Source organism: Antennarius striatus, chromosome 9 (assembly GCF_040054535.1).
Source record: "Antennarius striatus isolate MH-2024 chromosome 9, ASM4005453v1, whole genome shotgun sequence".
Taxonomy (NCBI): domain Eukaryota; kingdom Metazoa; phylum Chordata; class Actinopteri; order Lophiiformes; family Antennariidae; genus Antennarius; species Antennarius striatus.
The window spans coordinates 11,382,960-11,400,000 of NC_090784.1; the positions used below are offsets into that span (position 1 = coordinate 11,382,960).

General features: G+C 38.4%; 1 protein-coding gene across 1 annotated transcript in view; it reads right to left on the bottom strand.

Moving 5' to 3' along the window:
- Positions 1-121: 121 nt before the first annotated feature.
- Positions 122-17,041, bottom strand: part of LOC137601442 (collagen alpha-1(XIV) chain-like) — a 72,826-nt gene continuing 55,906 nt past the window's right edge. Inside the window, exons 37-44 of the mRNA XM_068323623.1 lie at positions 13,750-13,803; positions 13,567-13,638; positions 10,476-10,511; positions 8,117-8,183; positions 7,696-7,887; positions 5,418-5,495; positions 4,367-4,522; positions 122-2,418 (exon numbers count right to left, since the gene is read on the bottom strand). Coding sequence (XP_068179724.1) covers positions 2,390-2,418; positions 4,367-4,522; positions 5,418-5,495; positions 7,696-7,887; positions 8,117-8,183; positions 10,476-10,511; positions 13,567-13,638; positions 13,750-13,803 — 684 coding nt within the window. The 3' untranslated portion in view covers positions 122-2,389. The remainder of the gene's footprint in view (positions 2,419-4,366; positions 4,523-5,417; positions 5,496-7,695; positions 7,888-8,116; positions 8,184-10,475; positions 10,512-13,566; positions 13,639-13,749; positions 13,804-17,041) is intronic.

Genomic DNA, 17,041 nt, shown 5'->3' on the forward strand with positions numbered 1-17,041 from the left:
TGAAAGATTGGCAATTTCTTCAGAAAACAAGTGACTTCAAATACAATTATATAATGTCAATACAGATTTATTGATTACAAAAGCAAACAAAATAAATAAGTTCATATTTTACTAAGGGCCGTGGTGGTGAGACATATAACTTAAGACTGATTTAATCTTAGAACCTTACATCTCAAACCAGGACCAGCTCACATCTTAACTTTCATTACTTTAGTGCTTGTGTTTTGCAGACTACAGTGCATCAGGGCTACAGCTTAACTGGTTCCAGGTCTCAGATCTCTTCTCTAAGAAGTCCAGGGTTCTACTAGTGTAAAATGGCTTCTACTGTGAGCAGGCCTGTTTTTGCATAACAAAAACAAACCAAGACTGTGGCAACAACACAGACATGTCGTCTTAATTTAACAGCTGTCTGAGTATTAAATCCCCAAACAGACGATCTCTGAATCAACAGAATGAAACGTCTATAAACAATGTAATGACAGCCAGATTTCCTTAGAATTAACATAATTTTAAAAAGCATCACATTTGATTGTGTTCCACAGTGTTATGGTAAAAATATACTGAAATTAATACATCTGCTTATGCAGTCAATGGAGCGGGATTAACTCCCAACAATGGCAAAATCAGCATAATACTCTACATGGAAAATAACTTCCAAAGCATTTCAATAATTCTTTACACACTGAAAAAAGGCGGGAGATGCAGACTCTTCACAATTTGAATCGCAAAAGTATTTAGTTGCACACAAATAAAACAAGCTGCACATGTCCAGTTACTTAGTGGTTGGCCCAAAGGAGACATGCAGCCTCACATTAAAAGAAGAGTTGTGAGATGACGATAGTAACTTTGCAATACCACTGGACAATGCTAACATGGATCAGGCACTTTTTGGACCCTCCTTTTACAGAGATATACAAGAGTCCACAGACCTATTTACATTTTTTCACTTGGTGGAAAAAGAAAACTCACTGGAGAGATATGAAGGGAGTTCTCGCCACAGTCTGAGGTTGGTGATGGGGATGATATGTGTGTATGTCAGTCTCATTTGTGTCCTTTTGTATATATCTGACTGTGTGTGTCGTGTTGGGCTCAAGCACTTTAGGTGAGTCCATCCTTTGTCTAAAGTCCTCCCTCCTCACTCTCCTCGATGACAACATGACGTGGAAACCTCCTGGCGACACCTGGTGACCTCAGTTCCGTGTCCTCAGAGTGGGCAGGGCCCAAGTGATAACCATGCTGACCATGGATCAGCTGGGGGGGCTGTTGGGGGTAGTACTGAGGGGGCTGTTCGTGGTAATAGGGATCCTCCTCATCGTCCCCCTCCTCTTCCTCATCTCCTTGGTCATTGTTATAAACCACAGCAGCAGGATTGTAGGGACGGTTGTAGGTCTGGTAGCTGCCGTGAGGGATGGATTGGACTGGGGGTGGTTGGGAATATTTGGAGTCAGTTTAATGGAATTTTCGTGGATTATTCAGAAGACAAAATCTCGGGTGAGGCAACAAAGCTGAGGCTGATTTTGGAGAGTGCAAGCACAAACTAATTTGTGTGCAAGGGGTAAAATGCAACCATCACCAGCAACCAGGAGGCATGGAACCATTAAAAGGGTTACAAAAAAAAAGTGGCACAAGCAGATTTTCAGTTGTTTAAAATATTACATAAATGAGGTTAATGATGAAAGTCGATTAATTTTTTTGTCGTTGCACTGCCTGCTGCATTCAGCTGGTAATGTTTTTCAGAAATAAAAAGATCCCATCAGGGTCATGCAGGTACAATTTAGATTTCATGCCCCGTTTATAGTAGGAGACGACCAATGAAGTTGTTCATTAATGAATCCAGCCAAATAGAAAAAAGGAACTCATTCCAATTTAGCTGATTCATCAGGAAAGAAGAGATTAGCTATGCAGAAATAGTAGAGGTTGCTGCAGCAAAATATTGTGTACACGAGTGTCTGTTGACAGATGGCACTGGGATCAGCGGCGGTGATCACTGCAGCAGCCGCTTGGTCTTGTGGGACGTTCTCAAAGAAAATCGACTGATGATAGAAATCCATTGAGGAATCCCAAAGCATCCTGTGCATGAAGACTGAAAAATATCATTCTGATATTGTACACCAGACCAAAATTAAGGTGTACAACTGTTTTTTCCATCATAAAGTCATCTTGCTATTTAACTTATTTAAATTAGGTCAAGATATAAATACTGTCAGATTTGTGTTTATAAAAATCCAGATTAATATGATACAGAAAAAATGTGTTTCTTTTGAGCACAGGTGGGGGGAAAAAGAATTTCTCTGTAGAAACAAAACTGCTGCTGCAGGGAATAGAGGTTAAACACCAGGAGAGTTATCCATCCCAAGAAGAGGAGGAGAGGATGGTTGGGGAATGCTCCTCAGTAATCATTCCCATAGTCCTCTTGAACTTCGGTTGCAAACAGGAAGAAACAGGGAAGGGAAAAGGAAGAGAATGAAGATGTTACCTCATATCAAGAAGAAAACCCAGACACTGAACAGTTAAACCTCTCAAACACCATGAGCTCAACTCCCCCAGCTGTGGTTTGGAGGTGAAAACTTGGTGTTGGAATCTTTGAGATGAAGAAAATGCATACTTTATGAGTAAGAGTGACAATAAATTAACAGTAAGTATTAAGATATCCATATAAAATATTTGGAAAGACTGAAAATGTGTCAGATCTTTATTCCTTTCTATAAAAAAGAAAGTACAAATAAAGATATATAACACATAAATCAAAGGTAGAAAATGAGTAGACCAAGAAAAACATGCCCTGCAGAGTTAATACTGAAACAAAGAATGGGATCAGCCAATCTTGGCAGTTACCATAAATACTCATGTGAACATGATTCAGGCTACATTTATTCTGTTTATACATGAAAGAAAAAACACCTGATATGAGGGCATTCAACTGCTAATTCGACTTTTTAGTGGTTTTAGCCACTCATTTGTAAAAGACAATGTTTTCTATATTAATGAAATAAATAATCGGTTGAAATTTTGGATAACATTGTCATTTCCCTGATTTATGATAGTGACATGTGAAGAAAAATGTGAGTAAAACAACCTCTAAATTTCGAATTTAAATATTTATATTTTTTGGGTGTGCATATTTCTGTATACAGTTACAATAATGCACACTGAAATATATACGTTCAAAAAGCAACAATCTTGTAAAGTGAAGTATGAGTAGGAGTAATAGTAGTAGAGTTCAATTCTAGCTCCTCAGAAGGAGACACCAACATTTAATTGTACAGCTGAGAATAACATGAAGGCACGACTCAAAGTCATAAAAGAAACATTCTGACCGGATTGAGTTTACAGAAAATAAATCTGGTTTCAAAGATGAAGTCACGTCTCGGCCATCAGCTAATTTTAGCAGAGGATTTTTCATAAAGTAAAATGAGCAATGCCCGAGGTGGAACAATTGTCCTATTAACATTTGTAAGCTTTGTCATCAATCTTTTAACGTCGCCTAGTTTTTGTGTGTCACGGTTTATTTTCTTTAATCTCAATACAAACTTGGGTAAGTGACAAGTCGCTGTCAGTGTGGGCATGAATACATGAATGGAAATACAATTAAAATACTTAAACAGCCAGACAGACGTCCAGTGTTACAAGAACAACTATCTCAGAGCTGCTGTCACTGTGACAACAACATTTCAGGGTTTTACACAAATTAAAGATCATTTATCAGGTGGAAAGAACAGGATTAAGACTTGGGTTAATAGTTGAGTAAATATTAAAACTAATAGAACATAATTCAATATTTCTAGAATGCATTGCTTCCTCAACAAGTAGTGACACTAATGGTTTCTCAGAAAGTCCTCTTAAAGCTTAAAATGACACAGCCTAGGTCTCAGTTTCCAACACATTAGAAATAATGAGGTTTGAATAAACAGCAGTGTTTTGTCTGGTTATTTTGTGTTTTAACGGTGCTTATGGACATATTCCAGTCAAAATGTTGTTTTGTTTAAACTGCCAGAACCAAACCCACTGGTCACATGTTTTGAGCCCTTTGTTCTGCAGCAGTGACAAAGCTTAGACATAAAGGCACAAAACACTCCTACATTGGTAAAATGGTGGCAACTGAACATACTGTACTTTGATTATTCTTTCATTTAGATTTCTGATGTGGTTGTTTATTGATAGTTTGATGAAATCATTTGTTTTGATTTACTTTCCCTTTAACAAGTCTATTCATCTGGAATTTGTACTAAAAATTCTGCTTTACTTGACTTTTATCCTCCTTATTTAACGTGAAGCATTAATTAAATGAATGTTAATACATGAAATGCTAAATAGAAGGCTGTCCAAGTGAGACAGTACTTAAAGGTAGGAGATGAAAGATGTGTACCTGCGACATTATACCCCAGACAGGAGTTCTGGTCACAATATCCAGGTGGGCCAGCTGATCCAGGTGTGCCTGGATTGCCAGATCTCCCCGGTGTTCCTGGGCTACCAGGCCGGCCAGGGGGGCCCTGGCTGCCTGTTCGTCCTTCACCAGGGAGGCCTAAGGATGGAGGAAGAGTTTGTGTTAAAGATGGATAAACACACAGGTGGGTAAACACAGTTATTCACCAGTAAACCTTCAATCAACACGTGGTAAGCAGTGTGACATTGGTGAGCGAGGTTAAAGAATAAAAGAGCAGGATGGAAAATAAACTGAAAATGTGCAGTCGAGGGAACATTTGTCATGGTACCATCACCTCCTCAATCTGTAAATCCCACTTTGCTGTTTTGACAACATGACAGAAATAACATGGCTGTCATTTCTGGCTGAGGGAGATGCTTGTCAATGTTATGCAGGCTTAGAATATACTTCTTGGCTTAAATTCAGGCTTTGGTTTTGAATTTACTCAGGAGAAACCGCTCCATTAGGACTCTGTTCAGACGTTCTTTATAACGCCCCACAAACATTCCAGAGCAATCAGACAACGCTTTAAAAAACTTTAAAACTATAAGCCTGTAACAGATCTCTTTTGCTTGCACATATTGAAGTTTATATCTGGATTAGAAAAAATAGTTTCGAATGAGAACTGTCAGAACTGTTGTTCTGTGAGTATTGATCACACAGGAATAAATAGAAATTCCCATCATTGACAAATTCTCATAACTCAAACCCAAAAACTGCACACAACGCAAAGGGAAAATAAATACCTGCAATTACATTCAAAGTCCAAAGCTTTTGATTGCTTTTCTTAGAGATTTAACAGAGAGAAGAATATCTAATACTAATTGAGGGTCTGTGTTATTTTCAGGTATCAATATTTGATCCTTTTTTTTCCCCACTGGAGACACTGGAGACGGAAAAGGTTCCACATATCTGTCTATATGGAGACTGTACAGAACGGATGAAGTTGGTTTCTCGTATTAAGCACCCTTAGGATTGTTTTCCTGTATCTTACCCGGAGGTCCTGGGGGTCCTCGTGGTCCTTGACTTCCGACTCCTGGATTTCCCCGGTCGCCCTTCTCTCCCGGAAGACCTGCAATAGAAACACACATTAGATTAAAAATTACATACATAAATGTAACATAATGTTTACTGCAAAATCTAAATCAAACATCAACAAAAGTTTTCATTCATCTTCTCTATTCAACACTAAATGTTTTCTTTTACTAACTTTCTGACTACGGTCCTGAAATCATTAGTAATGGTCAACAGCGTTGTCATAAAAGAGCAAACTCCAGCAAATCAAATCAAGTGTCAGGAAATCTGAGATGAAAAAATTCTTGTTATCTGAGGAAGATGAAGCTTGGGCATCACTGGTTATTCCAAGAGGACAATTACTATATAGGAGTTTAGAATTAGGAGTTTGTCCATCTGAAGCTGAATAATATTGCTTCTAACTTTACACACCACTGCACTTTAAAGGGAAATATTGCACTGCTTCCTCTACAGAAGAATATTTATGCTAAAGTCATATTAAATACAAGTAATTTGAAAAGACTGAATAATTACCTTCCCTTCAGACCTGTAAACGTCTCTCATGGTATTTTAAAAAATATAATGAATAAGGATGTAATTTTCCTCTTTCTCACCTGAATACACTTTCCTGGGAGCTCATATAACAGTCTATCTAATTGTAGATAATGTTCTGATGATGGGCTTCACAAACCTGATGACACTATGTTTCATCAATGTTAACAATTAGATTATGTTACGAGACATAATAACGAGTACTTTGACATCTGGTATATTAGAAAAACATACGTATTCCTGCACATAATGGATTACTATCTGTAATCATTCCTCCACTTTTTTCTGTTCCATGAAAAATGCAAATTTCGGGCAAAATGTGCTGGATGAATTGTATCATTATGATCAGTCTAATATAATGTACATATCATCTATTTGAATGATATTGTGTAATCTTTTTTTATTCTAATATTGAACTACATAAAACCAGTGATCTGCAGATTTTCTGTCCTGCTTTTATAACGGTCTTAATAAACCGCAGCAGTAATTAGGGAGTACAATACATTTTATGTATCTCAAGTAAAACGTATTCTCTACGCTGACGACTGCATTGTCTGATGTTCTCTCTGCACCGTTTCTGCTCGCTGACCCGTTGTGTTTCTAGTACGCTCAGGACAATATTGCATGTGGAATCTAAATAGGTTCATCCGCTGAGCCTGAGTTCAGCTTTGTTCATCATTCTGTTATCGGCCCTACATGGACCATCTGACTTAATAATAACATGTCTGATTCTCCAAAGAAAGCCATACATCTTTTATGATAGTTGGCTTTCTCTGGTTTCAGCGCAGCTTATGAAAAATACAAAACGTGTTCGGGAGTGTGGTCGACCAAAGGCTGCATATCTTAAATGTTATTAGGGACATCCATTTGACTGTTCCCATCTTTGCTGAGCCTCTGTGTGTGCATTGCTCATTTTAGTATGTGGGTTGTGTGTTTTAGTGACGAAGACAGAGGCTCATAATTGCCGCTCCTTCTCTCAGTGCTCGTGGCAGGGGAATGACCTCATGGATATTAGAGTTACTGTCTTCTGGCTTGAGTTGAACCTCACATGAGACCTGAACCTCAGGCCAGATAAGAAACAGCAACAAAAAAAACACACCGACTGAAGCCCCAACTGGAACTTCATATAATTTTGTTCTGCTTTGAAATGTTTCTGAATACTCTGAGGTCATTTAACTCTATGTTGGAGGTAAATATTTACAGAATGACATTGTATTCTGTAAGATTAATGCTCCAAACCAGGGAACCCTCCATTACTTAAGAGCTATGACAGAAAAACGAAGGACTGCTAAGAATAAGAAGCGAGTATTGTCTTCAATGTGTTTTGTATCCTTTGATAATTCTGTAATTCTCAATACAGTGCGCCCTTGTTACTCACAGTTAATCGTTCCAGGAACCACACGCGAATAACGAATTCTGTGATATAGCTTCAAACTATTTATCTTATTATTTACGGTAATTTAAACATTTATGAACCCTCCCCGTACTAATATTAAACCACCTTCTATCTGTATTACCTTTGATAGACTGTTTAAAGCATTTTTGTGTCTCACGGAAGTCCAAGACTCACAGAACCAGCACACTTCCGGACGCCAACAGCCAATAGAATGCACATATGGTATCACGTGACTACCTACCAAAAATCCACGATAAACTGAAGTCATGAGTAACGTTATTGTATCTGAATTTGAAGCCCCCTCCCTCACCTCTGTCTCCTGGTCGTCCGCTCTGGCCGTTGGCACCAGGAAAGCCTGGCCTCCCAGAAGGACCCTGATCACCTGGAGGTCCTGGGGGGCCTCTCCTACCCGGCTCTCCAGGGGGCCCGGGTACTGTTCGGACGGATGACGCGGACTGGACAGGGATCTGGTTCAGTATGGAGTTATAGCGAGACAAGTGGCCTGCATGTCAAAGTAGAGGAAGGGTTGAAATGATTTGGAAATACCACTGAGATGATTTGATCGTGTTTTAAATCATCTTTTCTTGGAATGTTTATCACACACACAGAGTAAAACAAAACCAAAGTAAAGTCAATCACTGCAAGAAGACAAATCTTACAAAAAAATACTTAAAAACATGAGAGAGTTACTGAGTAATAATATTATGAAAGTAAAGAAACTGATTACTCACTCTGGATAAGCTGCTCACAGACTTGCCTGGCAATGGCACGAACAGCTGTTTGGGATTGTACATCACCCTGAGCAACAGACACAGCTCTGTGAATGAACATCTCAGGACCACATAGAAACCAAGGCAGCTCTTTCTGTTCACAGCCTTGTCCATAAATTGGTAGGTAATAGTTTTGTTTTATGAGTGTAATCCACCTTTAATCTAAACACTGAAACCCCCTTATATTAAGCTTAGCAGAGCAAAGAGAGCGGTTATAAATTATATTTCGGTAAAACTAGATATGAAAACATAATGTCAAATATTAATGGCTTCAATTTATTTCATGATTTTACAGAATAACACATTTCAAAACCAATCGTTTGCTTTCGTTGCATCAATAGAATAGGGTAATGTATGACACTGAACCACTGGTGTCCTTTGAAGGAAGAGAGTGAAGGGACATAATGACACACTAACTGAGCACTTAAGAAGCTGTTGGAAAGTAACCTAAATGACTTTAAGGACGTGTATACTGGATTAAATTCAGGAAGGGAGCAGAACAGACGAGTTTCTGAATCTGTTGTTTTTGAGACAGAAAAGGATACAGAATCTGGACTGATGGAGTTTCCCTGTTCTATTATTAGTTTCCATATTTGACACGGGTTCTAGTGATGTGAAACTAGTTGGAATTTGGTTCATAGCTTCAAAAGCTTTCATTCTGACATTCTGAGACTAATTATCGGCCACTGTAACTGTTAACTGAAGCTGAAGAAGTGATGTTTGATCCCAGATCAGTTGGAGAATGTCACCATAGCTGCTGGTCTGCCTTCTTATCAATATTGAGGGATCCATATTTACAGAACTTACCTGGCACATATAGAAACAGTGTGAGCAGAAATTGAACAGCTTTTGGAGTGTTCAGGAGGGGTGTGTTCATTTTTTAGAAAACTGTAGCAGTGTCTGTCTTTCATGGCATCAGCAGCTGGTTTGGAAATCTAATGGCCTAGCTCCATGCTTAAATATTTAACCTCGTTAAAATGGCAGAGAAAATTATGGGAACTCTTACCCCCTTATAAATCTTTTAGCAGGTTTGCTCTTCGTCAGACAAAAGGTCTGATCCTTATTCATTTTTGAATGCTGCAGATGTTTTAAATGACTCTGGTGGTATAGGGGGTATAGGAGGTATAGGGTCCATCTTTGTATGTATGACTGTTCAAAAACATTAATGCAATTGTGAATTCAATTTATTACAGACCAGCAGGGAAACTGTGAGATGACTGAGATCTTACTAATGTGCAGCCATCAGTCAGAGTGTCAGACGGCATTTGTTATCAGAGTAAGTTTGCTCATCGACGTATTTAAAGTATTTATTACTATTTTTTGGTGTTCTGCCATATCCTTTAAAGCAGCTGTTATCTTTCATTCAATAGCAAATTTTCTCCTGTGGGAGGATAAGGCACCTTAACTTTCACTTAGGATGAACAAAGACCACCCATAAATCACAAGTATAACATGGGGAACATACATTAAATATAGGGTGCTGCTTTTATACGACAAATCCTGGAATAAACACAGAAGTGAGTTGTTAAATCCCTGGACTGTCCGTATGTGTGTGTGTGTGTGTGTGTGTGTGTGTGTGTGTGTGTGTGTGTGTGTGTGTGTGTGTGTGTGTGTGTGTGTGTGTGTGTGTGTGTGTTTGTGTGTGTGTGTGTGTGTGTCAGGATTTTACTTTCAATTTGAATCTGTCTCAACTTTATGAAGGTGGATTCACAAATCACAGGAATTTCGTCTACTGATTTTGTTTTTGTTTAATTTGATTTATAAATCACCCATAATTAAGTGATCAAATCTCACACAGTAATAACAACAATAATACTATTCTTTAACCTTATAAATCATTCCAGATATCACAAGAACCAGATTTTAACAGCTTGGCTGATTCACAGCATCCACAACATCAAAGACAAAATCTTGTCCTGTTTTTACAAAAAGACTTTCCTTTTGAATCTTCCTAAGGAAATGTATGTCATTAAAGTAGGAAAATCTCTCACACAGAATGAGAAATTAAAAGTTTGATTCATGTGGGTAAGTGTCATTTTTTGTCAAACCTTCAGCAGTTTCATCTCCTGCATCAGCAAAAACACAGACCACTCTGGTTTTCAAATCAACACTGATTAGATTTGGTTGGCAGTGAATGAGTTTGAGTGAAAAAGAGAAAAGAAGAGAACACTTGTGCAAAAGACGATTTTCAGAATTAATGCATTCTGGAGACTTATTTTGTTACTTTCAGAAGGATAAAACAGATTGTGAAGCTTTAGTAACAGTGTGAGTAATTGTAAATCACAAAGAGTGTTGGACTCGTATGATAGGAGTGACTTACTCTTTCTCCCTTACTGCCTTTGGCACCAGCTGGACCCTGGAACATAAAAACACAGAGGGAGGATAAACATTCCATGTGTACTCAGAAAAACCAATGCTCATCTTTTTCACTCTCTGTGTATATATCTCCATCCCATTACACCCCATCTCTGTTCTTCATACCTCTTCAACACACACAAACACATTTTTAATACTCTCACAGATGGTACATCTGAACACGTTTAAATTTTTGACAGTCTTTCCAGTTTCACTGGTCTTGAGGTCATCTCAGAGCTTAACTTTCCTCAAATATAGAGAAGTTCTTGTTTCAGAAAGTAGTTACAACACATGCTTTCACACAAAGATCTGCCAAGCGCATAAAGCCAGTGAATGCATATCAGAGGGAAACACATTGTAGATTCAGAGGCATATATCACACACTATTTTCCTGGCCGCAGAAGCTCGAGATTATGTGATGATATCAATTTGATGCTTTTACAGCTTTAGAATAAAAGCTACTTTAGTTCATGAAAACTAGTCCTTGACCACCATCCGACTGGCTGGATGAGAGAGATTGGGTTAGGTAAGGACAGACAATGTGTGTGCGGATCTCCGCAATAAAAGTCTTGTGTGTGCTTGTCTGGATCTGCTGAGACATCCTGGGCATATAAATGTCATCCTTCTTCCTGGGGCGACACGGGCAGATGACATCAAGCCAAACCATAACTAAACTTTAAAAAAGACAGGACTATATGTCTTTTTCACTGAAGAACTTTTATAGTTCACCACAGAGGGAAGTACAACACTTCCATATGGATGATAAAACAGTCAGAGGAGGGTAAAGCTTTTTTTTGTAACTGGCAAACATAAAGCAGCTTGTTACCAAAGTTAATCAACATAAAGTCAAGAAAAAAAAAACCCTCAGGTGGGCGAGCCACTGGAACACCATTTAGAGACGGCATTTTGACCAAGTCTGACTCATAGGTGCACACACACACACATACACGCACACACACACACGCACGCACGCACGCACGCACGCATGAGGCTTAGTTACACACTTATTGAGGCGTTCATCATCATCAAAGCCAAATACAGAGGGGTATGTGAAACAATAAACACATATTTATCACCAATCCAAATGCTTAATTTATGCGGACTGTGCTGCCAAGGAGAAGGAATGTTGACCAAATATTCCTCAGCAAGCTGGCTCGATGCAAAAAACCTGCCAATAAGCTTCAAATAGTCAGGGTCTGTCATCTGCTATGAAGATTTATGAACATTGATTATCATAGTTTCAGCATAAAGTTTCCAGATGAAAATCCATCAGTCCATGGTTTCCCAAGTGATAAGAGCTACGGAAATGACAGAAATTAAATTGATGGAATCTCCTGCTAATCTTCATCATTACTATCTTCAGTGGTACGACCGATCTCAATGTCTGAAGGTCAGTTCTGGCAGAGTGGACCAAAATTTTTACGTTCCCTCAAGATTTAATGACTGCCATTTCAGATAAAACCACTTGCTTGAATAGAGAAATATTCTCTGAAGGGTAGCAGGGTGAAGGACAGGGACTGAATCCGCAATTTATTATTGAGCTGATGTAATAATGTAAAAGTTTAAGATGCTTAAGATCAAGAAAAGAGAGGTTTGCTTTTTGCTTTCTGTGCAAGCATTTCATATGACATTCCCGTTACAGCAATGTAACTGACATGAGTTAATCTCTCTTATATATGTACTCTACATCCACACGTTTGTGTGTGAGGGGGGTAGAGTGTCAGTGAGTGATTTATAGCTCTTCCTCCCTGAGCCAAACTTTGCTGCTAGCCTGCAGAGCTGACCTACTCCTGGATGAACTGTCTCTGACATGACACTACTGTATGGTATCTATATCGCTCACCATCACACAAATCCATCATCTCCACTGTCTTCTCCCAAGCCTAGTTTGTGTCATATTCTTTGGTATCTTTCCACATATTTCATATAGCTTAACAAAATTTGTTTCAGTGTCATACTTATTATGACACCAAGAAGTGATTTATTGGGGTTTGTTTCTCACTTTTTGTTTTTCTCTCACTTAATGGTTTTTGGTGAAACTTTGTAGAAAAGATGGATGTGTTCCAGTTTGAGAAACCATAAAATTATGGAGTGGATCTAAATAAAGTGAAGGATTTAAGAAGTTTGTGAACATTACAAGAGTTTTCAACCACCTGAAGCATTATCATAAAAGCGATGAAAGGCCTTTGGATTTTTATTTATTGTCTTTAGCATTGTGAGAAGGTTGAGAGCAGAGGTTAAATAAAAAAGTTGAAATCAGATTTGCATGAAACATAAATCTGTAATCGAGATCAGGTGACTAAATTGAAAACATGAGTGGATTCTTATCCTCTTAAATAGTTATGAATGTATCCAAGTTCTAAATGTATATTCATCTTCATGTACCGCCGCTGTGTCCACCGTAGCAGGTCACGGGGAGCTGGAGCCTATCCCAGCTGACATAGGGCGTGAGGCGGGGGACACTCCGGGCACGACGGCAGTGCACCGTGGAGCCACATACAAAGACTTACAAACACGCACACACACACACTCACTCCTACAGGCAATTTGGAACCGGCCAATCAGCCTAAAGCGCATGCTTTTGGAGGTGGGAGGAAGCTGGAGAACCTGGAGAGAACCCACGCGGACACGGGGAGAGTATGGGAACTCCGCACAGAGCGGGACTTGAACCCGGACCCGCCGTGTTGTGAGGAGACAGCGCTAACCACTGCGCCACCGTGCCACCCTAAATGTATATTTTCATTCTAAATACAAGTTTTGTATGGAAATAGCACTCGTGTGAACACAAAGAACCACAGACCTGTCAGCTACTTCATCAAGTTGTTTATGTCCTGCAATACACTATACAAAATCATAGCCCCTTTATCAATATAAAGTTGTATCCCCAGATTTTTGCCAATACAAAACTCAAACTTGTCAAAAGGTTACTGAGGTTGAGGCTCAGTCTCACAATCACATAACTCTGCAAGTGTGTTAAAAATGTGAAACCATTTCCCAGCATTAAATACTGTGTTGCATGAATTTTACAATAATTTTTTTGTTGCATTTTTACTCACAGTAAGTCCTTGTTCTCCTAGTGGTCCTGGTGACCCACCAGGTCCTGGAGCTCCCGGTGCTCCCGGAACACCCTGAGAGACAAACAGACAAACATGGAGGAGGAAGGTGACAGATGATGGGTTTCATTTATAAGTGAGGTGTAACAGAGGGTGTTGAGAATGATAAAAAAGAAAAAAACCTACAATGGGTCCAGAAGCTCCTTGACGTCCCTGAGGTCCAATATTACCCGGAAGGCCCTGAGAGGTGCAGAAAGGCAGATCTAGTCAGTAAATTAAAGATCGGGGAACTTTCATATTTGTGGACTGAACTTTGTTCTGTATGCCCTTCTTATGGCTTGTGGATGTAGAGTAGAGTATAACTTTATTTATCCCTTAAGGAGGTTCCGTCAGGGAAATTAATTTGTCTCTAGACTAAAGCAACATTGACATATTTTAACAAACCAAACTCAGCAGCTGCTTCATCTCCTTTGCTCCAGAACAGATCCTTTAGCTCAACCCATAGATCCCTTAATGCTTGGTTTGAGTTTTCCCTTTTAGTGTCTCTCTCATGATACTGTCGTTTGGGGAGAAGACGTTCTAATGTCTCTCATATAACATGGTATAATGTAATATGATGAGAACTCAGTTTTTATGGGTCATTAGAATTGAACAAATGTATCGTTGTTAATGTTTTGGAAGCTGAGCTCATAACAGCAGCATACTTGGTTCAGCTAATGATTTCATTAGAGTTTGGATATATTTTGTGGTCAATGCCTGACCCCGAGGCCCTTTCAACATGCACACTTTTTACATTCATTTGGTATTCAAAATAATTGAACAAACACGTTTGCAGCTGGAAAATTCCATTTGAATGTTGCCTGAAGCCAGAACAACAATGCAGAAAGTCTACATGAAGGTTATTGTATGACTAAACAGCCTTGAAATCAAATATGCAGAAACGTGACTGATGACTGTTGGATAGATGGTTAGAAACTGTTTCGTGAATACATGAATGCTTTGTCTTTAAAAGGTATTTAGTCTGGTAAATCAAAGTTTTACTGCTTTTAGTAACTGCACTGATGCAACAACAAATCTGGGACTAAATCACTTCTATACAATCTTCAATGTAATGTAAATCTTTAATCTTCAACTACGATCAATACAGTATATTGTTTAAATACTCCAAGAATTAAATATTGGTGCATCACATCTTGGAATAATGATTTCGCAACTGAACCATTGGATGTGGCTTGGATGTGTTTGTTTTCAGCCTTGCTTGTTCAGCAAGGGTATTCAGATTAATCTGTGAGCGTGTTGGGATCATCACAAACAAAGAACGATTTATTTTGGTCAAACTTCCGCTACTAAACCTGGCCTTTTTTATTTTAAATTTGCTTGGTCACAAAACGTAAGTGTTGATGAGAACTGTCTCTCCTCCATGCTGGAGAAATTACATGTCATTGTTATGAATCTATTATATATGAAGTTGTCAACTACAATGGTGTATGTGAATCTGTAGATTCATGTGCATGACAGTAGTGCCGGCTTGTTTTTATCAGGCTGTCTCTTTGGTTGAAAGAAGAATATTACAAAAATAGGGTGAAAAGAAAAAAAAAGACAAAATAAATATTTATAGCTCACTCTGATTCCTTTCACTGTGATATGGAAAAATAAAGCACCCACGCAACAGATACTATTGTTTAACTGTACACGTGATGCAGTGCAGCCTCGTTGAGCTTTCACTCTTTTTGAGACAACCAAGTATTGCACTTTTGGAAGAGTGCAATACTTTAAAGTTAAATATCAATTGACATGGGCTCTGCTTCCTTGATGTACACATTAGTGGAAAAAAAGGATACTTATTAGTGGTCAGTTGTCTGAACTCTTTCTGTTTCACTGTAAAATGACCGGTGAAAGAAGAAATCACTATTTCTTTGACAACCTCTTGTTAACTGGGTCTTATTATGATTTGCTGTGCTCCTTCCATACAGCTTCCAGTGCATCCATTAAAACACTCAGACTGAACAGCAGGGAGTGATGATGCAGAGCAAAAGCAATAAGTCAAAATGTTTTATGTGGTGTATAAAAAACGCACAATTATATGTGTGTCTTCAACCAACCTCTAGCAGTTCTATCGATCTGTCTGTCTGTCCGTCCATCCATCTATCTATCTATTCTTTCTCTCCTAAAATTCTAATTCACTAGAATGGACTGCAAAGTCTTTCTGTCTCGTAGTCTCAGCAACATACAACAATAATAATACACAACTTCTTCTTCTTTTCCTTTCGGCTTTTAATAATACACAACAATCTGTAATATTTTAATACAGTGGGGTTGTAGGAGGGTTGTGGTGGTTCTGGAGGACGTCAGTTTACAGCAGCTAAACGTGTACCCTGCTTAGTTACTTTACATGACTATACTCCATAATTACATAAGTAAAAACAAACTATACACTATGAGTACAGTATAGTTATGTCATCTTGTTCTTCTTCTGGCAAAAAGGAGTTTATAAAGTGGGAAGTGTTATTTTATAACTCAAACTGTGAGATGTTTGAATATAAAATTAAGTTTTTCTCATTAAAAATCCCTTCAATAGTCCCTTTACACCTGCAAGGACCTCACCTAGAAAACTGCACAGTAGAATAGAATAGAATAGAATAGAATAGAATAGAATAGTTTAGAATAGAATAGAATAGAATAGAATAGAATAGAATAGAATAGAATAGAATAGAATAGAATAGAATAGAATAGAATAGAATAGAATAGAAGCATACACTAATGAAAGAAGAATGGATAATCTATTGAAACTTTAAATAAATCTCTCTGCTGAGGAAGATTCACGATGACCAACATTTCATTTTAACATTTAGGTCGTTGCTACTTAATGCTTGTATACTGCAGATAAAGGAGGGTGAGTTTATTGATATCAATGGAGATGGACACTAAATGCAGTCATAGCTGGAAGTGTCAAAACAGCAAAATGGTAGAAAACAAAAATTCTTTCTTTTCAAAAATTTTTTTAACTCGAGATACAGTTTCATTGTACAGGCTGTTAACTACCATCTATCAAGGAGGCTGTATTTTCATTGCCATCTACTTTTTAGTGAGACAATACATCCCGCTGACAGATAGTAGCAGATTTTCCTTAACTTAGTGAGAGAATTGTTCCTATACTGGAATATATTTTTGAGTGGACACTGAAAAAAGGGTCAAACTGGACTATGTTAAATAAACATTGCAAGATGGAGTGGGCCACGGGCCACGGAAGAAGTGATCACTTTTTGGAGAAAATCCAGGTCAAGAGGTGGATCTATGACATTTTCCCCCCAGATACATTAACAGAAACCTGAGGGTAGTCTTTCTGATGTCTTCTTGGAGTTTCAGAGTTTAATTTAATCAGTGAGACTGTCTGGTCTTGGTCAAGGTATGCACTACATTGGGTGCCCTTCTAGTTGGCTCCTCAAATTAAACCAAATCCAAGCACGATTTAAAGCTC